At 32.8% G+C, this 26,695-nt stretch overlaps 1 protein-coding gene across 5 annotated transcripts; it reads right to left on the bottom strand.

Annotated features, from left to right (window-relative positions):
- Positions 1-566: 566 nt before the first annotated feature.
- On the bottom strand, positions 567-25,938 carry LOC133198992 (pyruvate kinase PKM-like). Of its 5 annotated transcripts, none has more exons than XM_061334892.1 (15): positions 25,828-25,938; positions 23,816-23,851; positions 21,264-21,299; positions 17,205-17,361; positions 16,648-16,739; positions 16,071-16,190; positions 15,008-15,194; positions 11,289-11,431; positions 10,546-10,673; positions 10,000-10,150; positions 9,528-9,680; positions 8,917-9,083; positions 7,960-8,078; positions 3,076-3,279; positions 567-2,066 (listed from the first exon to the last, which is right to left on the bottom strand). In XM_061334892.1, exons 2-15 carry the CDS (start codon positions 23,849-23,851, stop codon positions 1,954-1,956), a joined length of 1,806 nt encoding a protein of 601 aa, XP_061190876.1. In that variant the 5' UTR covers positions 25,828-25,938; the 3' UTR covers positions 567-1,953. The 5 variants fall into 5 exon arrangements, with proteins under 5 accessions (XP_061190876.1, XP_061190877.1, XP_061190878.1 ...); XM_061334893.1 differs by lacking the exon at positions 21,264-21,299 and adding an exon at positions 22,837-22,863; XM_061334894.1 differs by lacking the exon at positions 21,264-21,299.
- Positions 25,939-26,695: the final 757 nt, after the last annotated feature.

Below are 26,695 nucleotides of genomic sequence, written 5' to 3' on the forward strand. Positions count from 1 at the left end.
ACCACTTTCTCAGGTGAGCATTGTGGCCCATAGGCCTCTTGTTCTAAGCTAATGTTAAAATCTCTTTCAAGAGTCAAGAGTGTCTCATTAAGCAGGAAAAAAGGTCAAATAATTTTCCTGTGATCCCACCAAAGAAATTAAAGCATAAAAAAATTTCATGTTTGTTTTAGGATAACCTGAAAATTGTTATCTTGCGACAACCATTGTTGACCAAGTTAAAGCCAGGTCAAAAATTGTTTTCAAGTGATAACAATTTCACGTTACCCCCAAAAATTATGCAATACTTTATTTGTTGTACTAAAAGTATATGTATTTAGAATGAATTTAAAGGAAAAAGTCATGGAGAACTGTATGCACAAACATTCACTAACAATATTTATACTGTTACCTCTCATAATTATGCATTTTCAACCGTTGCAATGTAATGTTACCCGGAGAGTTTATGCACGTGGTAGGGTATCTGTACTTTTTAACAAATGTTTAAAACCAACCAAATTTCACCATTTAATATTAAAGCATCACAGTATGAAATAACACACCGTTCTTTAATTGTTTAACAAAGACAATTTCTCAGTGTTGTAGATTTTTATTTTACAACCAGGGTGTCAACAATAGAATCCTTTCAACAAAAGAAAGAAAAAAATAAACAAACAAAAAAGAGCTTGTGTCAGATTTCAATAATTTTGACTTTACAAAGGAGGTTAACTTGATGCCTCGTCAGTATTAGAATACAAGCATTTTTCCACATTATAAAATTTTTCTGTGCATTTAGTAAATGCTCAACGCCCCCAACAAAGTCTTAAATTGGTGCAATTTACCATATATTTTTGCATGACTACATTTGCCTAAAGACTCCTGATGTGTATAAATCATATAAAATTAAAGATAAAACACACAGCACCAATAAATCCAAACCAGTTATACATATTTGTTAAATAAGATATACAATAAATTAATGTTTGTTATCTTATACTGTCTTTAAACTTTTATTTCACATGTACAACAAATAAAAAGTAAAATGGAATAAAATCTTTCAATATTTAGATAAAAAAAAATGAACGCTTTTAGGTAGAAAAGGATTTTCAAACACAATGTTCTTCTTTAATATACCATGGTATGTAACTTAACATTGGCAAAACAAACACGCAGTTTTAACAAATAGAATTTTTTTCATCTGCTTCTGCTGTTTGTCTATCCAGCAATGTACATGTATATCAAGAAATGATGATGTTTCAACATGATCTTATTATACTTCACCGATGTCAAAATTTTCTTTTGAAATGCAATTCGTTGCTACATGGAATGGAAAGTCATGGACATATTGTTCCTTCGAGCAGATTACCATTCAATGATAAAACAACAGCAGACAATATCAATTTTAATTTTACATACATGTAATTAGCTGCTAAAACCTGCATCAAGTGAGATTCACATCCTAGACGTTGCTTATCAGTATATATACCTACAATGAAATAAATAGTCCACGATGTCTATAAATGTTATCACACAAAAAATTCTTAAAAATTCCTTGTTGCTAGCACAAACCAGAAATTTCTATGTAACTGCTGGGTACCTAATACATCACTTGCATGCATCATAACTTTGTTTAGGAAATATTTTGTAACTACCATGTCTAACATATACAACAATATACATTGTAAAACATGATATTCATAATAAATATCTCTTTGTCTAGCACTTTGTTTTTCACATGAACAAATTGGAACAGTTCTAACATTTAATCAACAATAATGGTATATAACTTATCCTCTCTTCTCAAACATTCACACATACCAATACAAGAAAAAAAGTCTAATAAAACACACATTAAGCAGTTGTTCAAAGCTCCATAACTGAGTAAATCCAACATCTCTTAGGAGTCACATGTATCTGCCCCTTACATTATTGTAATTCTGAGTCTTTGGGGTGAAAAAAATTTGCTTGTAGAGGTTCTCAGAAGAACTTAACATCGTCTTTGGATCCTTTCGACTCCGAGACAGATGAAGCAGAAGTATTAGTAGATAAATCACTTTCAATTTTGTTGAAACTTGGCACACTGGTTATACCTGAAAAATATAAATGACTTTATAACAACTTGCTCTTTATGTGGAAGTAATGAAGTCTACTAATCAAAAGTGGATTCATATATAATTTAATTCTGATTGTAAAGCACCATTTGATTGGATAAAAAATTTACTTTATATCATATAAACTGTGTTGCCTACATCACGACTTGCGTCAAAAAAGTATCGATCCTGATGTTGCATTTAAATTTGTACAATTTGAAGTCATTTTAAGGGTAATCATTTTCTTTTTTTACACTTAAATGAAAGAAAATTAATTTTAAGGAATGAATTTAATAGCTACCCAATTTATACGGTATAAACTGGGTTGGAACAGTTTACGCTATTTTATAAACCGTTCTCGGTTTATTTAAGAAATGAATATAATTTTTGAGAATTCATGAGGACTTGAACTACGATGCTTCACGCTGGCATATTTCATGAAGCCTGTTAGCGCTTTATGATAATATGCAGGTGTGAATCGTTGTAGTTCATGTACCTCATGAATTCTCGAAAATTAAATTCATATCTTATATTATTTTACTTTTTTTCTGATGACTTGCCACATAGTTTAAATATTCAACAATCCTTTTTTTAAAAAAGTTTGCACTATTTTTTTACTTCAATTATGTCAAAATGGAAATATTCTTACTCATCCCATGGTAGTTCATAAGAACAGGAACTTTCTCTAATTTGCAAAGAATCTTAAGGAAAAATACTTTGAAATGTAAATGTAAAACGGAAACCTTCCCAACCCAGTTTATACCGTATAAATTGGGTAGCTATTAAATTCATTCCTTATATAAAACAGTGTAAAACATGTGAGAGCTATGTTTAAAATGTGTTAAAAAGAATCTCCCATGATTTGTGGTTGGATATGATTTTTATTCGACTCCTTAAGTGTTTTTATTCCTTTGCCAAAGCTTGAAGATTAAAAAGATTACCTAGTTAGATAAAAATCATATCCAACCACAAATCATGGGAGGTCATATATATATATCATATAACAAACCTGTGATAGGCGCCAGCAGATCTGATTTAGCTACATCTACAGCGTTAATGATCCTCATTGTGTTTGTAGATCCAGATCCAGGCTTCCAGCCCGTGATGATGATGACTGGATCACCTTTCTGAATGAATCCACGGTCAGTTCCTATCTGGATTCCCTTGTAAATCCGACGGTCTACATCCACGGTCCACTCACTCATGACAGGGTCTGGAATTATAATATACATGTCATAATTAAGCAAGAAAGCACTGATAAAATATCAAATACTATCAAAAACAATTATTGTTTTAAAACAACTGTAACAATTTTTACTTGTACTTCAGTTATTTTTTGTTAAAACATACTATTCATAACTGTAAGAATTGTAAAATAATTTTGTATACAAAAAATGTTGAAACATTTTATTTTATCGAAATTTTTTTACCATTTACAAAATGCTTCATTTGCTTTTACACAAATTAACATTTCTGAGTACAAAAATAAACACTTCCAGATTAGAAGTAAGAATTTAAAAGTAAACTGTGACCATTATCAAAACAGAATACCATTTTCATACAAACAAAAACAAAGGTAAGAGTGTTATAAACAGTAACCAAGGCAACACAGCTAGAATGAGTTTGGTGGCTGAAACGTAACTAATGCAGTGAATACTAGCATTGATGCAATGAAAATAACACCAGAAGGGGAAAAAACCATTAACAGTGTTGTACTTAATTTTTTTTTTTTCAAACTGGTGCTAATACTGTATTGACATAAATACCCATATTAAAACTGTGGATTTTGTCATACATTGTACAGTATATCAATTAACTTACATTGTATATGGTGGAAATCAATAGTAAAGAACATGTAATTGAAATTACTAAATAGAGTTTTTAACTTATGCATACCAGACTCATGCAAAGATAATGAGCAACAATCATAAACATGTTTAGAGGTGATCAAGCAACATTCCCTGAAAAAACCTGGTGTTGTTAGTTTAAACAGCCTTAAATATAACAGAATTCCAAGTTTGACAACTCAAATTAATTATTTTTCCCATGGGAAAGTTTTACATTTGGGTCTAAAGTTTAGTTTTTAAAGTCATATCAAAGCCAGCAATATATTTTTAATGAGGAAACTGGGCAATTTTTTTCATTTCATCCTTTATTTTGTAAAAATACCTTAGGATATAAATAACAGACAAAATGCAATAAATTATAGCAACGGACTAACAGAGAACATATAGGGCGATTGTACACGTAGATAACAAAAATTATAATGTGTTTGAAATTCATTGATTCAGAAGTATTTCCTCATTTTACTCTAAGTGCTTAATTTTTCTTTAACAATCCTTTTTTTGTCACACAGTTTTTTCAATATTTCGAAATCTTATTTCATAATTCCCTCTTCTAGTTTTCAAAATCTTATACTGTAGTAGCCCTATAGATGGGGGACACAATATCAGTACTGAATTCTATTTTTAGTCATTATAGTCTTTGATGACGGGGACCCCCAGAATGGGTCCATCGTCTTTCTCCGGGGCATTGATAATCCTCAGAGTGTTAGTGTACCCCGACCCAGATTTCCAGCCAGTCACTATAATGATGTAATCTCCTGTCTTGATGAAGTTTCGTTTCCGGCCAAGGGCCATGGCTTTATAAATCCTCCTATCCATGTCATCAGTCCATAACTCATGGCGAGGCTCTATATACAGCACAAAAGCATGATGGGATACATAAAGCAGACAAGGAAAGCATAGCGTAGTATACAATAGAAAGCATAGTATAGTACATATATAAAGTATAAGCATACAAAAAGAGCAGACAAGCAAGACATAATGTTAAAATATAGCAGAAAATTAAGCATGCAGACTGCACTATATAATTCAGAAGTACAATTTTCAAGTATGAGTAATACAGAATGATCCTAATGCAACATAAACCTATTTGTGTGCCTACCCCCCCCCCCCCCCCCCCAAAAAAAAAAAAAAGGGTTTTAAATTATTTTTTATTCAAATTAACTTAACCTAAGGTCATAAAGCAAACTAAGGCCATGAATATTATGCTTATATCTAATTGGAAAAGGTTTGGATCAAAATACATGTACTATTTTCAATTTGTTTTATTTCAGCATAATCTGAATAGTGATAAATAGTATAAATTTATTTGAAACATTTTTGCACGAAAATCATACTTTTGCAAGCTGAAAGATTTCAAATTCATAGCATGAGCAAGATTCCCCACTTTGGTGAAGGAAAAAGCCTCAGAGGAAACACACACCAACAGACAACAACTTTTAAAATATACATCTACTACAGTCCCTGAAACGTTCTACTTTCCCATTTTTCCGTTCGCTCACCGTTCGTTCACCGTTCGTTCAGCGTGCGTTCACCGTTCGTTCAGCGTGCGTTCACCGTTCGCTCTCCGTTCACAGTTTTGCGTTCACCGTTCACCGTGCGCTCGCGTTCACCGTTCACAAAGCGTTCACCGTTCGCTCTCCGTTCGTTCACTTTGCGTTCACCTTGCGTTCAGCGTTCACTTATCGTTCAGTCTTCAGTGTCATTCGGAACTCCGAAGTGAAAGGACTTATCTTTTTTAAGTAAGGATTTACGGGTTTTTCTTAAATAAAATAAATAAGATATTTGATAATCTACATATCGTGTTTAAAGAATCATTATTTCACGGGGAAAAAATTATCCACAGTATTTTAAATTATTATCATTTTTTTTATTATTATTCTAACTTAGCTGTAAGGTTATTTATTAATTTACTCTGATGTTGTTATAAGTATGTACCAATGTAGAACGATGCTGAAAAATTAAATATGGGCAATATACAGATACTTCAAGCACTGCAGCATTTTGTTGTTATGTTAAAGAAGACATCGTTAATGGAGAGACAATTATCCAAGTCAAATAATTACGCAGCTAAATTACGAAAAAAAAATTATTTCTAACATGTTTTTTTCTTTCAATTACCACAGAAACATATGAAAACTAGTTCTGAGAGTCATACATAGTACTGCAGATATCCTGTTAATTTAGTATCTTTGGAGCGAAAGAAATTGATATTGTGGTTAAAGGAAATATTTATTTAAAATGTAATACACTACAGAATTTTCTCTACTGTAATATAAAAAGTCTATAGTTATAGAGAAAAAAAATTCTTCCTTCACCGTAACTTTATATGTTTGCCATTCGATATGATTAACACTCCCCCCTTTTTTCCCCTAAATCGTTTACTTAGTCAGTATTTCCAGTATATTTTAATTAACATTCAAAAAAGAAGTTAATGTGTTTTGTAGCACAAAAATTTCAGTCTCAAAACAAACATGCATCTAAAAAGTCACTAAACAATAGTAGTCCAAAATGTACACGTGTCGGCGGTGATATTTTAAATTGGCATGCAGACATGTACAGTATGTTTCAAATTCAAGTGTTAATGCCCAGTGTATTTTAATCATTTATTTATTATTGAAATGTTGGAATCAAATCTAGAAATGATAAAAATAAATGTTAAAACTCGTTGGAAATACTCGCACTTCGTCTTCGGTGTGACGAGACTTTCACTCCTGCACAGTGTCGAATGATTTTGATTGACAGGACAAGCACGTGGACTTTGTGTGAACTTGAAGGAGGAAAACAAAAACGAGTATGACTGTTAAACAAATGGATGTTTTTATTTAAAAAAGTTACATTCACTGTCTGATATATTTAGAAAAAAAAATGAGAATTTTTGTTTGATATAGGTACAAACATTTAGTGAAGCCTGAAAAGGGGGGGGGGGCTAAAACGGATTCTCTCTCTCTCTCTCTCTCTCTCTCTCTCTCTCTCTCTTTCTCTCTCATTAATTTTGTCTGTTAAATAAAATCTATGACAGCATACTACATAAATATCAAGTTCTGAAAATTTAATTTATAACAAATAATATGAATATGCCTCTTTGTATTATCATGTCCGAGTTTAATCACGGGGAAATGTCTACAGGTACATGTAGAAGTCTTTTCAATAAATCATTGAAAATAGAAATGACACATAAATATATTATTACATTAAAATTTAAAAATACGAGTGTGTTTATGCGATGTGTCCACTGGCCTTTGTAATTAATTTTTTTTTTTTTTACATTATTTTGCACCAAATCGCCTTGGCACGGAAATATATGAATGGATGTTACAACCGTTTTAATTCATTCTATAAGTCAGAAGTTTTTCTCTCCTTTGTAATGTTTTTATTTTTATATCAAATAAGAATAAACATATTTATTTTCCAACTAAAATAATTTTATTTTTATACTAAAGCGTTCGGCAGCAATTGCAATGTTTTACAGTGATAAAAATCGTGCGATTAAAAATTTAATTTGCATGCATCGTCTTTCTTAGGACAATTTTGGAGCAATTATTTTATTTATTTATTTATTTATTCATTCATTCATTTGTTTATTTATTTATTGATTTTTTGGGCACCTGACATAGAATACAATAAAATAGTTTCAATGCAAGGGAAAGATTAGAGGCATTCCGAATAAATCGTTCATTTTGCGTTCAGCGTTCGTTCACCGTTCACTTTGCGTTCGCGTTTGCGCTCCGTTCGCGTTCTCCGTTCGCTCACCGTTCACCGTTCACACATCGTTCACCAATTTGCGTTCAGCGTTCACACATCGTTCACTCACCGTTCGCTCTGCGTTCGTTCAGCGTTCGTTCACCGTTCGTTCAGCGTTCGCTCACCGTTCAAGTGGGAAAGTAGAACGTTTCAGGGACTGTAGTTAGTCTAGACTTTGTAAGTAATTACATCTACATACTATGTTACAAGGCATTACATACATGTAAATACAACAACTACACTACATAATATAGGTTGCATCACCAAAACTGCTAGGGCCCAGACTCTTAGTACTGAATACTTACCCACATAGTGAATAGGGAAGATCCCCCTGAAAAGATGACACTGTCTGGCTGTCTGTTCTATCCTTGTGATGGCAAGGATTGGACAGCGAGGTCTGTAGGCCGAGATCAGGTGGGCGGACCTATCAGTGAACAGCATAATTATAAAACTGTGTGAATAAACATTACTTAAAACATTTGGAAGATCATGTGGGCAGACCTATCAGTGAACAGTTACAGAGGTGTGTCAAAACATGTCGCTAAACATTCACAAAATACAGAATTGAGATCCGGTGGGTGGGCCTATCAATGAGCAATATACAGAATTTGTGTCAGTATACGTTACATTACATTTATGCAACTAAGATCTGAGATCAGGTACGCACACCAGTGAATAGCATAACAAAGTGTGTCAACACGCATTATCTAAAACATTTGGACTACAAAGAATTGAGATAAGGTGGGCAGACCAATCAGTGAAAAGCATTTTAAACTGTGTGAATAAACATTACTTTAAACATTTAGAAGATCAAATGGGTAAACCTACTAATAAATAGCATACAGAACTCTCTTAATTCAGATTAAAAGTATCTGATACCTTATTCCAATACTAATTAATGAAAAATAACAATCTTGGTATGCAATAATACAAAGTGATGCTTCCCACAGACAAGTTACTTCAAATAGGAAGAGTACCAGTAACTTAACTTTGCTTTCCTTTATTACTGGGTATTTTGTTTTCATTTTCCCTACATCAAGTAAAATTCACATACCATCAGAGATCATCTTTAAAAGATAAAGATCAGTTTGTGAATTTCACTACATAATGTCCACTTAAAATCAAGAATTGTGTACTTTTCATCCAAAAGAAGGACTCTGACACTTCAAGTTTGAGACTAAAGATAACAAAGACCTTGTCTGTGCAATGAATGTCCTAGAACAATTATAATACAGAATACAGACTTTAGAACAGTACTGTACCTTCCTGATGTTGTGATCACAATAATAGCAGCTGCCATACATTTAAATGAAGCCTCTACTGCTGCTATGGCAACAGTGTGGGTGGCGTCTGTGGGGGTGGGAGTTTCCTTACGTAACTCCTCAAACAGCTGATGATGAAAAACAGCAGACTCCGCTTCTCTACAGATCTGAAATATCAAAATTATACAGTAAAACACACTTATAGGGCAGGACCAGGGACAAACAGTGGACTCGGCTTCTCTACAGATCTAAAACATGAAAGTTATAACAGTAAAACACACTTATAGCGTGGTGCAAGGGACAAAGCATTTGATTTGTTGTTATATCCAATAAGTTTATAATACATATATGTACCATTTCAAGCTGCAATGAATGAAAATCACATTGCTGTAAGCATGAAATGGTTTATATAAGCATGTTTACTAAACCAATGTTTTACTATAATTGGAGTTATCAAGCACAGGTATATTTAACATATACTTTGAGCCCAGTACAGAGATCAAAAATTTCTATCTTGTATCTTTTCCATTCAAAATGAGGAATTAAAGCTTTATCCATGGGTCTGACAGTTAATTCATCATTCAATACTAAAACTCTAGCAAAACACAAACCTTCTGCATCATTTTGACAGCTTCTAATGGGTAGTCTCCCTTAGCTGTCTCCCCTGACAACATGACACAGTCAGCTCCATCTAACACTGCATTGGCTACATCACTAGACTCCGCCCTGGTGGGGCGGGGCTTCTTCACCATTGATTCCAGCATCTGTACATTACAACAATATAATTAACATGTACATGACAATCTAAATTTCAACAATAGTAATAACTGCTGCAGGCCTGGACTTTTTTTAATATCAAGCAGAAAGCTAAATACTCATGTTTTCTATCCATTTTTTTCTACAGGTACATATCAACAAATCATAACTTCCATAAAAAAATTAAATTAAAATACATAATTTGATTTTTGTCTGGTAATGTGTTTGTATATAAATAGACATCTTATTGGAGAAAAGTAATCATTGTTGTGTGCTTTCTCATTTCAATGTGACCACTTCTTCCTCCAAACCTCAGAGGACACAAACCTGTGTAGCACATATTACAGGTTTTCCGGCCCTGTTACATCGACCAATCATCATCTTCTGGGCCAGAAATACTTTTTCTGGTGGGATTTCTATACCCAGGTCTCCTCTGGCCACCATTATGCCATTAGACTCCTGAAGAATTTCATCAAATCTACAAAAAAAAAACAACAAAAAGAATTAATAAATAAATATGTACCTGTAATCATAGACATTGAGACAATTGAATAGAGCTATATCTTCTTGAACATGTGAATTATGGTTCATGTTTATGTTTTTGCTCATATGTTGAGGAGAGCAGTGTACTGAACTCTTACCAAAAATAACCACATATACAACACACTTAATATACCGAAGTGTCAGGGACAAACAATTTTGATTCCTAAGAAATGTAATTTGTCATATTCAATAAGTTAATACTACATATTAAAACTATGAGGAATGAAACTCACTTCACCTAAAGTATAAATTCATCAAAAGTGAGTTTGCTGTATTTCGTGTTTTACTGTACACACAGTTATGCCAACAGTAATTAAGCTTCTATCTGACCTTTTGACCCCCTCATGGTTCTCAATCTTGGCAATAATTCTGATATTCTTTCCCTTTTCTCCCATGACCTTTCTGATGTCCTTGATGTGTTGTCCACTTCTGATGAATGAAGCAAAGACTATGTCCACCTACAACAAAGATTAAACCTGTGTAATGGGAAACAGATATTACTTAATAAAGTTGAACAATGGCATCTTGAACTTTGACATCTCGAATACCATGGATAAGTTGGAAGTGACGTGGAAGTTCCAACTACTATTTCTCTGTGTATTTTAACCTCTGTATCTCAAACCCTCAGATATATAGGTCCCATCATGTTCACAAATAACAAGGTTTGACTATCCACTTTGTGATCCCCCCCCCAACCCCCATCCCATTTACTGACAACCTTGTGATCTTAACTGAAGCTTATAAGCCATATAATTCTTGGCTAAGAACTTTTATTATGACTTTATGTCTTAAACTGCTTTTTTTTTGTTTCTCACCTTAAGTCTTCCATAAAACGTTCCCCTATAACACCCCCCCCCCCCCCCCTTTCCCACTCCTGGCTTTGAGAATTTTTTTTTTGATGATTCTCCATTTCAGGTATTCCCTTCTTGATATGTGTCCCTATGATTTATCCCTTGAAATGATCACCTCTTCTGTTCCTCTTTTAATATTACCTTGTGGTTTCCACCTCAAAATGTTCCCATGATTTACCCCTCGAGATGTTCAGCTTATTCCCCAGTAACTGAAAAACTTACCCCTTGTTCAACTCCAAAAAGTAAATCCTCTTTGTCTTTTTCTGACACAGCGGGAAGATCCACGGCTACACCTGGGAGGTTACATCCTTTCTTACTGCCCAAGTCACCCCCATTCTCCACCAGACAATTCAGAAAATCAGCACCTACATTAAAATCACATTTACAGATACAGTAAAACACACTTATAGTGAACACGCTGATAACGAATTGATAATTACAGCAAAGTGATTTTTATTCTCTGTGACTTTAACATACATTGTAGACCTTACAGATATAATGAATTACACTTATAACGAAACAAATTCATCCATCCCTGGCACTTCATTGTAAGCAAGTTTAACTGTTAGGTGAAAATCAGCCGCAGATTATTGTCAAGGCTTCATTATAATCATTATTTTGCTAAATGCATCTTAAGTTTTGAAAGAAACCCTTTCTATGAAGCAGTATGTGCAAAAAAAAAAAAAAAAAAAATTCCAATACATATGTGCATGAATTATTGATTACTTTACTTGCAGTTTGAAATTTGTACAAATACATGATTGCAGAAACAACTGTTTAGTTTGGGATTTAATACATGTATACACTGTACAACTTAGTAATTTGTAGCTGTTTCTGCAAAAAGGAGCCTCTCCACTTTTGCATGAACACCCTTTGTCCTAATACAGTCCCTGAAACGTTCTACTTTCCCATTTTTCCGTTCGCTCACCGCGTTCACCGTTCACAAAGCATTCACCGTTCGCTCTCTGTTCGTTCATTTTGTGTTCACCTTGCGTTCACCTTGCATTCAGCGTTCACTTATCATTCAGTCTTCACTGTCATTCGGAACTCCGAAGTGAAAGGACTTATCTTTTTTTGTAAGTAAGGATTAACGGGATTTGAAATTTAATAATTCATATATCGTGTTTAAAGGATCATTATTTTATTGGAATAAATTATCTACAATATGTCTTATTATTATTCTAACTTAGCTGTTAAGTTATTATTTAAATGTTGTTATAAGTATGTACCTAAGTAGAACGATGCTGAAAAATTAAATTTAAAAACGGGCAATATAGGGGTACTTCAAGCACTGCAACATTTTGATGTTATGTTAAAGACGACAAGTTGTTAATGGAGAGATAATAATTCATGTCAATTAATTTAGCAACTCCAGGAAAATTAGAAAGAATTTATTACTAACACGTTTTTTTCAATTATTATAGAAATACATTAGTAGTACTAGTTCTGAGAATTATAAATAGTACTGCGGATATCCAGTTAATTAAATATCTTTGGATTGAATTAAAATTATAGTGTGGTTAAAAAAAATATTTTTTTAAATGTGATATACTACAATTCATATATAAATTCTACTACATGTAATAGAGAGAATTCCTTTCTTCACAAAAACTTTATATGTTTGCCATTCAATATGATTAAGACCCCCCACCCCCACCCCTTTTCCACGTAGATGGGTCACTTAGTCAGTATTTCCAGTTTATTTTAAATTAATATTCAAAAAGAAGTTAACGCGTTTTGTACCACAAAAATTTCAGTCTCAGAACAAACATGCATCTAAAAATCATTAAACAATAGTAGTTCAAAATATACACGCGCCGATGGTGGTATTTTAAATTGGCCAGGGAGTATGTTCATATTCATTGGAAGTGTTTTTGCCCAATGTATTTCATTTATTTATTTATTGGAAAAGTTGGAATCAGATCTAGGAATGATAAAACATGTAAAACTTCTTGGAAATACTAAAGTGTAGCACTTTGCCTTTGGTGTGATGAAACTTTCACACCTGCACCGTGTCGAATGATTTTGATTGACAGGACAAGCACGTGGACTTCGTGTGAACTTGAAGGAGGAAAACAAAAACTGATTATGACTGTCAAACAACGTGAATTATTTGATAAATAAAAAAGGTTACTTTCACTGCCTGATATATTTAGATAAAAATTAAGAATTTTTGTTTATACAGGTACATGTACATGCATTTGTGGAAAGGGGGGCTAAAACGGAACCTCTCTCTCTCATTTGGGCATTTAATCAAAACTATGACACGTATTACTTAAATAACAAGTTCTGAAATTTTAATCTGTAACAAATAATGTGAATGCTTCTTTGTATCACCTTGTCCGAGTATAATCACGGGGAATTGTTTAAGGAATCACTGTCTAGTTAGTAGAGTATGCCAGGGCATCAACGATAGTTGGAAACATGGGATAATTTGCATTTATTATCCCACGTTTCCAACTATCGTTGATGTCCCTGGCATACTCTACTAACTAGACAGTGATTCCTTATATTTCCATTTCATTTTAAAATAAAATTGTAAATTTAGATTTTAAAAATGTAGACAAATAGATTTAAATTACACAAGGCCTCACATGTCAATTTCAATAGTCCCCGCCCACTGACCTCAACCACAAAGACAGCCGCACGAGAATTACATGCATATTTGGCCTCCTTAGAGTCAGACACAAAGACAGCCGCACGAGAATGACATGCATATTATGCCTTCTTAGCTACTGACCTTTCGCTTGGCAAAATTTGCATTCCGTTAGAATGATCAAGAAATCAACTCTCCTAACTTTCAAAGAGTTATCACAGAGAAAACAAATAGAAATGGAAATATTTATACATGTAGATACATGTAGAAGTCTCCTGAATAAATCATAATTTAAAAAAATGAAAAGACACATAAATATATTATTGCATTAAATTTTTAAATACGAGTGTATACATGCAATACGTCCACAGACTAGCAAAATATTTTTTTTATTATTATTTTACACGGAACTGCCTTCACACGGAAATACATGTACGGTTGTTACAACCGTTGTAATTCATTCTGTAAGTCAATAATGTGTCAAAATCGTGTGATTAAAAAGTTGAATTACACATCATACATATGTGCAGAAATTATTGTAAGAAACTTAATATGTTTTACTAAATGTGCATGTTTCATCTTTCTTAGGACAGTTTTTGAATATTTATTTATTTTCCGCCTGACATTAGAATATAATAGAATAGATACAATGCATGGAAAAGATCAGAGGCATTCCAAGTAAATCGTTCATCTTGCGTTCACCGTTCACTTTGCGCTCGCGTTCGCGCTCCGTTCGCGTTCTGCGTTCGCTCACCGTTCACCAAGTTGCGTTCAGCGTTCACACATCGTTCACTCACCGTTCGCTCTGCGTTTGCTCACCGTTCGCTCTGCGTTCGTTCAGCGTTCAAGTGGGAAAGTAGAACGTTTCAGGGACTGTAAGTGCACATGTATATATAAGACCTCATAACCCCCTCCCCCCCCCGAAAAAAAAAACAAAAACAAAAAACTAAGAGAGTAATTCATAATTCTATATGTTTACTTCTGGGACCAATGTTAACTTAAAAGCCCCCATTAGGCATTTTCGTTTTATTTGTCATAGGTAAAATTAAAGAGTATTACTCCACAGTTTCCCTGTGTCACTATTAAAGATTAATATATTTGAGTACGAGCTCCTGTAAAAACAAAGGATTCATCATGGTCTTCACATTTGTATGTATAAATATTGCATGTAAATGAAATACAAACCAGCTGATATCCGCACTCTTTAAAAACACATTTCATTTTTACTTAAAGGTTTATTTAACCCCAGGTTTACATTTCTTACATTATTGAAAGACACTTTGTTTTTTATTTACATGTTAACGTAAACATGTAATTTTGTGATTTACAGGTTTACACAACTTACCCATCTCCTTGACAATAACTGAGATGAGGCCGTCATCTATGTACATTCTGTCCCCTATAGACATGACCTTGGTGATATTTTTATAGTCCACCCACAACACGTCCTTGCTACATTTCTCTTTGTACTTGTCATCTGTGGTGATCTTTATCTTGTCCCCGGCATTCAGGGTGATCTCAGCAGAAGCCCCCTACAACATGTCAAAAAATTTACAAATCTCACTCTGTATGTTTTATAACTTATTGTAGTCTGGAAAGTGTTGGGTCTTTATATACATGCATGTACATATGTACAAGTTAATTAAGTCATTTTAAAATGTACTTGTACATGTACTTGTACATTCAGGTTTACATTTGTATATTTATTTCTTTTCTAAACTATGAAAATTTCAGATGACAGATGCTATAGAGGTTTTTATGAAATCAAAATCATTTTTACTTTATTTTGTTCATGCAGTTTCCCAAGAATGTGGTCTGCCTTCTATGTACATTCAGCTTTAATCTTTTATGGATTGGAACTTAACAATATTGGTCATTGATAACATTGAATACAATGGGACAGTTTTAGTTTATTTAATGTGAGTACTTAATATCATATCACGAAACAATTACCCCATAGATGTCAAATTGCAGGAAGACAAATTTGCGAGTTGACAGTTGATCAAGGTCTTTTACATAAACTTCAGCACTATTATTTAAAAAAAAAGCAAGTCATTTTATTTTGTGAGTGTTGCTTCCCGAAAATTAAGTGAAAATGAATTCCCCGCGTACACTGTAAACCAACTTTGATTTGCAAGTGAGAAATATCCTGGAATTTTGCAACCTTCTTTTATTCATGAACATTTCTTGTCGCAAACCAATTATTTGCTATTGTATTTATGTAGAATTTTGCCTCAGTTGCGAAAATTACTAGTTAAGGGTGGAATTAAAACTGAAGTATCGCTAATAAAAGATGACGCGTTGCTTTACAGTATTTAGGAACTAATCTACAGTATAGCAGCTTGACAGTAACACATCAAAATCAAGGCTCGATTAACACAGTTTTTTGAATAAGAATTGTAACCTACTCCTTCTAACAACCCTGTTCTGATTTCAGGTCCCTTGGTGTCCAGGGCGATGGCCACAGGTCGGGGAGAACTGAATGCACTCTTTGCTTCTCTGATGTTTTTTATTGTGCCAGCATGGTACTACAAGATTATCACAAATAAATTATGGTCACAAAAAATATAAAGTGTTGTCAAAACTGCATAAATTGGAAACCCGTATGTAAAATTTAAAGATTTGTGATAACTTCAATTTACAGTGAAACATGTCTAATCTGAATGTTGTTTATTCCAAAATTTTGCCTTATAAGATGTAAACTTGAAGTCTCTTTCAGTAAATTCACTAGATTAAAATGTTGTCATATCTGGAATGTTGTCTAATCTGAATAATTTATATTACACCAGTGGTGTCTGGATTAGGCAAGTTTTACAGTTTATAGCAGTGATATAAATATTAACAATTTTACAACTAAAACAAAACCATGCGCAGGACAAAAAACATTAGTTTTTTAACAAGATAAAATCATTTACACATCTTATGGTATACAAAAGCTGGTCATCACTGATGAAGATGCTGGAATGCTAAGAACAGTATACATACCTCATGAGTTCCATGTGAGAAGTTGAGTCGTGCAATATTCATGCCCTCAATAATCATTTTCTGCAGCATACTGACTTCACGGCAAGCAGGACCTGTCACAGAGATAACACAATGGGAATCAGTTTTTAAAACATGTCCAAGAGAGGAAAATCTTGCATTCAATTAATTCTCAAAAAATAGTCTAGATCTGCTCATGTTAAAATGCAATGTAATTGACACAGAGAAAGAAAAAAATTCCTGACTTAAACTTTATACTCAACAATTTGCAGAATCAATAAGATATTACTGAAATAAAACACATTAACAGTAACTGTTATAATTTTCCCTAACACCTTTATTATGGTTTATCGATACTCTAAGAGAGATAACTCTGAATGACATAAATTTCTATTATTCCCTTATAAATTTGTCAAGTTGTAGTGTCTTTTTTGTCCAATTTTGCCCTGCAAGCTATGTTATATTTGTTTGTATTATGATTAAAAAATACATTTCTTTTGGAAAATCATAAGAGTTAAAGAAACATTTTATATGAGTGAGCAGAGGGTTTATGAACTTACCAATGGTACAAATGATCCCTGTCATTCGGACCTCGTGGGGCTCCGAGTCGATGTCGAGTTTGCACATGTGCTCGAGATGTGACATGGCATCGGCCGCCTCGAGTTGCTGACACTGACGGTAATACCCTCCTTCCATCTCCATCTCCTTCAGGTTAAACTGCAACAGAGGAAATTCTAAATAAGTACATGTATATATGTACATGTACATTACTACATATGGCTTACAGGAATTTTAAATAAAGTTGTGAAACAGAAGATCTATCCCACACAGTTATATCATTTAGAATACAAGGAGTTAAATTGTTTAGTGAGTACTAAAAGTGTATTAATTCTTATCTTTAACTGATGATTGTAAATGGTGTGTTGCTTCAATTTTCTGTTAATTCATTTACAAATATGATCAACCTGTGCTTTTAAAAAACCAAAGCCCTCAACTCGGATTTCATCTTTTATTTATCAAATTGAATATACTACAAAATTACCAACAGTGAACCTTAATTTGATCTCCTAAATGTACTTGCTGAAAAGAAATCACCAAGTTAATTGTAATCACTGACATACCATTTATATGACATGTATAATTATTTAGTAAATTAAATTTATACTTACAGTGCAGAATGCATAGTTCATGCAATTAAATTAAATTTCCCTGACTATTACAATATATATTAATGATGTACACTTAATTGCATGTGTAATAAAATTGAAAGCATATGCCTAAATTAATATGACAATTGGGCTGTGATGAAGCTGAAAATGTTCAGATAAAAAGCAAATTCAAGCATGCACTAGATGTTTGACAGTGTTTGGACAAGACATACCAAACTCTGAAAATAAACATGAAATGTCATCTGCAGGATTTAGAAATCTGTCATAACCCTTCAATGATTTGTCTAGCAAATGTCACGAGTATGTTATTTTAAATATTTAACAAAAGTCAAACAATGGCCTTTGAATGTATTGTAACATTTATTACTCACATGATGCTGAAAACCATAAGCTTTATCATAGTCTAGAACCTCCACTCTTGGACAATTCATTTCCAGACACAAAATTGCAATTAGTTATGCTGGAAATTTCTGAGAGCTAGGTGCTTTATTGCAATTTTTTTTCTTCTAATGGACCTCTTTCATTCTACTGACATTTCCTGTTTTATAGAGTTTCTAATGCTTGCTTTAAAACACTTTGCCAGATCTGTTGCCAATATGCCATTTCTGACATTAAAGATTGAAAATTGTGTACTGAGCAAGACAGATCAATTATATGTTCTGAAGAAAGGATAACAAACTCTTAATGATTTTCTGCTTTTAGTTTCAAAGTCGTATAAATTCGTAACCCTGAAGAAATTTAAAGAAATTACCTTCTGAATCCTTAAAAAGAACTTCAATAAAGTCCAGTAAAACCCAAATAAATCACAATAGTGCTAATTGTAATTTCATCAACAACAAAAAATTGCTGTAAAATCAATGTACATTATTTCAACATGGCAATGTCCTTCAAAGGTGAACCTGCAGCGAGGCACCTTTTCCATTGACTCACCTGTGATTAATTTTATCCCTCGCAATAAAGTTTGACAGGTGGGATGCCGAAGGTAAACATCAAACACCACTTATAGCGCCACTTATAGCGCAATGATTTGTCATTGTAGAGTCCGAATACACATAGGTCGGCACACACAACCTTGATATTGCATTAATCTTCTCTATTAAATCTAGGTTATCTAAACTATGTTGCTCAATAATTTGTACTAGCATATCAGTTCAAGGTCACGACTGGACGATGGTCAAACCTTAACTGGATGTAAATTTATTCAGATTTTCCAGATTGAACTTTTTTAAATGGGTCATTTAACACTGTACTTGTATGTATGCCCTACAGACATGATCAATGGTGCAGAAGAGGGAGTTGAAAAGGTCACTGGAAGTGTATGAAAATATTTTAGGTGGTCACATGTGGCCTTTCCTGTTTGTTTACAAACACTGGAAACAGTGCATATAGTTCAAGCATGTGGACACTGTGAAGCCAAACTCCAACTAATAACTTACACTAAATAAAACAAGTCAGCTTATTTGGCTAGTACTTACCATGCTTATAATCAAAAGAATTTTTTCATCTTGACCAAATTGCAAAAGAGGTGACACATGAAAGATGGCCATGTTCAGATGTTTCACCCATAACTTACTTGGAATATATGAATTCTCTGATACCTTGTCTCTTCATGAAATGATTCCTGACACTAGAATATTTGCCACTTAACCCACTTACTTCTGGGTACCTCTGCACTAATGGATTCTACAACTGTAGAATGTATGTACTACACACAAGCTCTGATAGCACACACATCAGATAGCATGGATTGACCTCCATCTGTTCTGTCAGTTAATATAACAAACTACTCCTGGACTCGGTAATTATCAACAGATCATTGGACGCCTGCATGACAACCACCACTCCAAACTCAATCCCGGGGATTACATACCTCACACAATGTCAGAGTGGAGGGTTATTATAACCCTGCAGCTCATTATTGGTTTTTCTTTCTTTCTTGCCCCTGGTATCAGGTACTGTGAAAATTTATTTCATGTCACTCAGGTACTTGAAATGGAATACATGTACTTGGGGGAAAAAAAAATGGAATTCCCCTTTTGTCAAGTAAGTATCATAAACATGCACTTGATTTTTTTTATTGATTTCATAATCTAAAGACATTTTACTATGCTGAGATATTTGCAACATTAACAGATTCATGCCAAAGACTTTATATTTTATCAGTTTAAACATGTTAAAATGCAAGTCCATCATCAATATGTATACTATACTTCTTTCATGAATATTTTTCTTAAAATTTGAGACTGGTGACAGGATGAACTGATTAAAATTAATTACAAGATGAATTAGCTGAGTGATATATAGTGACAGTTTCAATTTTTACTGATTTAGTATTGAATATTTGGTTACTCATGTTCAGGAACATTAGTAAATATTTGACTGTGTACACCACTACCAAGTTTTTCATGCTTAAAGCAATACAGTCTGTAATTTGTGTAATATATTTGACAATGTGGGTGATTAAAGGGCAGAATATAGTTAATAAATGTTCAAAATGAGTTGAATTGCAGGTAAAAAATGACTTATTTAATTTCTAAAGAAAGTTCTCAATGACATTAATTTCTGCACTTTGGCACACTGCGATATCATGCACAACACAACATTTGACATTTTCAATTTTTATAATATATTTATCAGAATATTAAATTAAAATAACTTTGGCTAGAAAGTCAGAAAAAAGTGTGACTGCCACATATTTTTTGATGTCAAAATATCAACAAAGTAACAAACCTTATCACTTTAATGTTCACAATGTTCCTTAATTAATAACTAATTCACCACTTTTTGTCTATAACCCTCATATAGAAAGTAGTAGATCTTGGCATGCAAGGATCCCCTAACATATACAGATCGACATATCACCTAAAAAGTAACAGTAGGATCATGTTAAATAATTAAGCAAAATATCTGGGGTGGATCCATGCTTAAAGGGAATGAGAATCAAAGAATATATTCCCTTATCTTTATTTCTGAAAGACTTCAGGCTTTTAACAGATCAAAATGATTTCCAGAGCAGTGATTGATTCAAATTATACATGTAACTTATAACTAGATTGCAGAATTTAATTGATTAAAACATGTAAAATATGTTAACCATGAACTATCTATTCACAAACTTCATTCATGATTCATCAGTGTGAAATCCATCCATAGGTATCAATTTTTAATCCAGAATAGAGAAACATTCTGTACATGTGTACATGTCAATCATAAAGAAAATAATTTGCAGCAAGAAATATTCACAAGTAAAGGAAGGCCTTTAACTTGCAGACATTTCTTGCTCCTGAATAAAAATTTGGTTTACAGTTTTGCAATTGGCCACCCTTTTGGATCCACCTCTGACTTGCCCTGCTCCCCATGAGTAAAGCTAGAATGTGCCAGCTGTTGGGTATGTGAAAACTAAAGAGGGAGTTAACTATAGTAATATGCTTTGTGGTCAGTAAGACAAACCTGGGGGTCTGGGGTCAACAGTGTAGGGACGGGGGTCTGAAATGAAAGGCATTATCATGATCTGATATGAAACTTCAATGATATGAGTGACCCATGAGTCACCATATACTTATGCATTACATGTATGTATACATTATGAATCATATTTATAAAATGACCAGTGAATAAAATACATGGATATTAAACAGGGTCATGAGATGTTGTCAATGATCAGTAAATCATATTGTTCATTTGTGTGGTTTGTGAAAAAATTATGAACATGATGAAGATGATACAACTTTAGGTCATTGCATGTTTAGCTTGCTAAATAAATTATACAAATCTTGACTTACCTAACATGCCTAAGGTACATGTATATTTAAATGCATGAATTTATGAATATATGGCAAATATAGCTAAACTTCTGTGTCTGGAACACAGAAATATATAGGGTAATGTCAAATACCAAAGAAGATGGTCAGGCATATCATAAGTTAAGTTTCAATGTTGATATCTTAATCCATGAAATATCAGATATTTTGATATCTGAGTCAATTGGCTATCTCTAATTTTTATATAGTGAATCCTTGGATAACTCGGATTTGTGTCAGTAGTTTGTAATGTTGAGATTAATCTAATCAAGTGTCAATGTCCTACTGCACTTGTATATAGGTACATGATGTAAATAAAGATAAAACAGGTCTACATATGGTACCTCCATTTTTTTCTCAATTAATTCAAAAATACTTTTTAATGCAACAAAGCTGGTGGTATATATTCAAATTGAAATGCTACATAAACTTTATAATCTATTATTAATAAATTTTATTGTTATATTAAATTAAATTATTTAAGCATTTGACAAAGTAATTAAGCTTAATAAGCAGTAATTTGGAATCCATATTTAAGAGATCAATCATTACATCATGTTACATCTAAAATAAATATTTACATTTACTTTTTTTTTTAAAATTCTTCCTTAATCCTGTGCTTTTTGTATCTGGTTGCAATGTGATAGATATATATTTGATATCATAAGTCAAGATCAAGAATTAAAATAAAGTCCATGAGCATATTATATACTAGGCATAGATGCATTGATTTCTCATTCACTTATATAAATTTCCTTGATGATCTGCATGATGGAACAGGAGCAAAATCATTAATTCATTTTCTGAATCAACAGGTCCTAAAAGAAATATAAAGGTACAGATGTGTACACCATATATATACAGCCTGAAAAGAAACAGGCAAAAGTATGAAAAGATCCTAGAAAGTCTATATTGACATTCAAAGATGCTTGTAAAAAAAAATAAGCCATTTGAAAATGGAGAGACAATCTTCTTTTATTCTCTGTGCAGGTACACATTTTTAATCAGTTCTTGAAATGTTTGTAATATATATTAAATTTACATTTCTAACAGTGAAGACTGTAATGTGATATGGTCTCTTAAGAAATTATAATTTAATATACCGGTATATAAAAATCATTTAGAAGTGAAGTCTAAATTGCAAAAGACTACATGACCGTGCTACATAATAGAAGATTGTCTCCCTTTGATTTGATATGCCTGAGTTTTAAAGCTATTCAAACCTCTGGTTCTACAATAATAGGAATTTCCTGAAATGTACATTTATTTATAATTATTGTAAACATTATATAAGTACATTATGCTGTACAGTATTGTGTCAAATGTATTTGTGATTCTTACATATGCTGTTAATAAGCTTAATGCTAATACATATATAATAATCATGATTATCATATATTTATTTTAAAAAAACACTTTATATATATTATTTGCCTTTTTTTAATTACATAAAAATTCGCTTGGATCACCTCATTCCAATTTGAAAATATACTATGAATTAAATAATTTAGTATCCAAAAAAAGAAAAAAAACAAAAACAAACAAACAAAACAAAACAAATACAAAAACAAACAAACCAAAAATACCATGAGACAAAAGCAGATGACAGCTGAGAGATTTTTTTTCGTCCTTGTAAACAACTCTTACTCATATCCTGATTCTGCTTAGGTGCTTTTACATGTAGTGTTTTTTTGTGTTTACATCTTGTACATTTATTGCAATGTTGTCGGTCAGTACAACACATTTTCCTTTTTATGAAAAAGTTACATTAAAACAATTAAATGTTCTTTGTCCTGTGTATACATGTAGTAATCATGCTTTACTATTAAACATGCACACTTTCAAGATCAGCTTTTAGCTATACATGTGTTCTGAAGACTTTTGTTCTTTCTTTAATTTCTATTTATTTAATAGGATTTGGTAATTTGAATAAGGCATTATTTTTTCTTTCTTTTGTGTCTCAAAATTAAATTACAAGTACATGTACTAGCTAGCTAATTCAAACTCAAAAACGTTAAAATATCTATACTAGTCTAAATGTATATTACTCACAACCAGTATATATGCACATTAAAAAAAAAACATTCTTAAAAGCCTGGGCTTATCAGATAAAAATAGAATACATGTAGCCTATAACTTTGTACAATATCTATAGTCTGAGAATCAAGAAAATTGTTAAATGTGAAGTTCTAATATACTCACCCCACTCCCCTGGGTCTTTGCAAGGTGTTGTGCCATCTGCAACATTGACAAAAATATTATTTTTATATTCTACTGTCATATACTATGATTTCTCACTGTTGTAATATTTATATAAATTAGAATAAATACATAGTTATAGTCTTATAGATAAAAACAAATATTTCTGTTTACATTAAGTGGTTTACCTTAAGACTTTGTTTTTGTTTGTATAACATGCATAAGAAACACACTTCCAGATGTCCAGAGGGAGAAATTATTTCCTGTTCACAGGTACAAGTGTGTTATTTCAACAATACTTGTGTATACTTTTGATCTGTTCAATACGTCTATGAACAGAAGTATTAAATAATATTTCACCAGGCAATATCTTAATAACCAACATCCTACTTTCACGTACTAAACTTTATTTATGGAATAAAAATATCCTTTTGTATGCATAAGGTTATCACAATACTTATAGATTTATGTCACATCATGACTGTCTAAAATAAACAATTGTAGTTTTACAAACATGCTGAAGTTCTTAATCTATAAAGTGCAGATGAAATCCCCACAACACATCACGAACATTATTCTTTAGAATACTACAGTCATTCTGATTGGTTTAAAGCAGACATATGCAGGGAGACAATTCCTGATGTCTCCCTAAGCGGTGGTGAAAACTGTGTTGTTTCCCTTTAGATGATAATGAACTAACACAGAATTATGATAATAAAATGTCTCAAGTGAGATAACTCATATACATGTATAACTTAAATTTTGCAAGATCAGCAAACAATTAATTCTAACGATGATGTCGATGTTGACAAATTTTGAATGTATGGAATCAGAGCAGTGGGTAGGAGAACACAAGAGGTTTGACCGATATTTTCTACTCTATCTTAATAAATGTAGATTCTTCAGGATAATTTAAAGGGCCATAATGGCCTGTTTAGAAGAGAGACATAAAAAAATTATCAGGTCTGAGTAGGGTTAAATAACTCACTGATTGCTTGTTTAACTCAGTAAGAGCAGATTCAGAGAGGGAACAGTATAAAACCCCCTTGGTATCCCCCCATCCAGTGGGCTTCATCAGTTGCCTTTATTGGGACAAAGATGCTGATTCTCAGAGCAGAAGTACACTAGTACTGGACCTGCTGAGAATCTCAGCGGTACCAGAAAGCCAGACCTTTTACCATCTTATAGTACCCCCAACCTCGGGCCCCTCCCCAGTAAAATCCTGGATCTGCATCTGGTCAGTTATATTACACCTTATATTACAACCTATTAGTAAAAAAATCCCCTGATAATCTATCTATAGGAAGTAGAAAAGTTACTGCATTGCTGCAGATAGTTGGTCAAGATAAATTAAAGACAACTTGAGACAGTGGGATTCGTAACTAACATTTATCATTATTTCTGTTATTGCCTAACAAGTAAGCTCCTCAACTAGATTTGTACTTTAGTTAAAGTTAAGATGGATAGATTTTTTATAAAGATTAGATTTTTTTTTTCTCTTTCTTTATGCTGAAATCACAGGGGCATATGCTCCAGGCATATTAAGAAAATCGCAAGAAATCAATAACTTACAACTAAACTCTCATTGATGTATTTTAATTATATGATTTTTTTTTAAAATAGTATTCACACACTGGGAACAATTTCCGATGCCCGGAATCGCGAGAACAAATCTCAGCAACGGCTTAATATTGAACATTGCTTGTGGTGGTGATGCCTAGAGCCATATTTCGACTTTGTTGCTTATAGGTTTTAATTAGGCTAGTATACGAGGATCAATGTTCTGTATTTTAGGGTCCATCCATGGAAATATAAGCCTGATTCAATGTATTTTTTGCACTTTCTTTGTTGTTGTTTCAAATGAGTTAAACTATGCAGAAGCATGCATTCATTTAGTGATCAGTGGGGCTAACCGGTTAATGTAAGTTTCGGTATCTTTTAACATAAACTCGGTTTAATGCAAGAGTTTCCCGTCTGAAAACTGTTGAATTAGTAAAGTCCTTAAATTATTTTACCTTGACAAGTTGCAATACTCGTCAAAACACTAGGCCTACAGAAAATAAAATCCAACCACTGTCGATCACCTTCAGAGAACTTGACCTTAACCTTTTTTTCTTTTTTTATTTCCGGGAAGACTATTTTCAAACTCTAAACAGGAATTTTTTTCTCCGGAATAAATAAGGATGTATAGCTCTCTTATCGTTGGATTAGAAAAGTTACGAAAGTAAAATAAATACGAACATTTTGGTTAAATTCTTGAAAAGAAGACATTGAAGAATTAGAAACTAATTAATCTCCAGAAAATTTTAAGATATACTTATGTAGAAGAACGCTATTTGTAAAAATTAATACACACCTTTTTCTTCGTGTAAACAACGCTGACTTGTCTTTGGCAAGTACAAAAAAATTGTGAAATTTTCTGCAATTTACTCATTCAGCAGTCTTAATCACAAATAGATTATTACGTCATAATTATATAAATGACGTCAATGCAACAGAGGGGTCTCATAAATTTCCAATCATTAATTAATATCAATCCCTGATATGAGAATATTTGTTAAGACTTATCATCAATGGGGGAATAAACTGACACAATTATTTACTGGTGCATGTTGTTTTTTCCTTTGATGATAGATTTGAATGGGCCTTCACAGTGGTAAAGAAGAGATGGAGACAAATTGGAGTAAATGCAAACTATCAGGCCAGGAATCGAACCCCTCAAATCGATCTAGACTATATCAGAAGCTCGACCACCTGAACTATCTGACCCCCGCCTTCAAACCTGATCGACTGAATTCCACATTCATCCCTCTTTATGTTTTCTTCATAAAAGACAATAACCTAAATTCTTTTACCTATGGCAGGAGTTGAAGGTCGCTTGCA

This window comes from Saccostrea echinata, unplaced genomic scaffold, assembly GCF_033153115.1.
Source record: "Saccostrea echinata isolate AGI-Se365-2 ecotype Australia unplaced genomic scaffold, CSIRO_AGI_Sech_v1 ptg000033l, whole genome shotgun sequence".
Lineage (NCBI taxonomy): Eukaryota > Metazoa > Mollusca > Bivalvia > Ostreida > Ostreidae > Saccostrea > Saccostrea echinata.

Coding starts and splice junctions, on each gene's coding strand:
- LOC133198992 (XM_061334892.1), bottom strand. CDS start 23,851: ATGGCACAACACCTTGCAAAGACCCAGGGGAGTGGG. Junction 15,195..16,070: donor GAACAGGGTTGTTAGAAGGA/GTAGGTTACAAT, acceptor GACATGTTGTAG/GGGGCTTCTGCTGAGATCAC. Junction 2,067..3,075: donor TCTGCTGGCGCCTATCACAG/GTTTGTTATATG, acceptor TATATTTTTCAG/GTATAACCAGTGTGCCAAGT.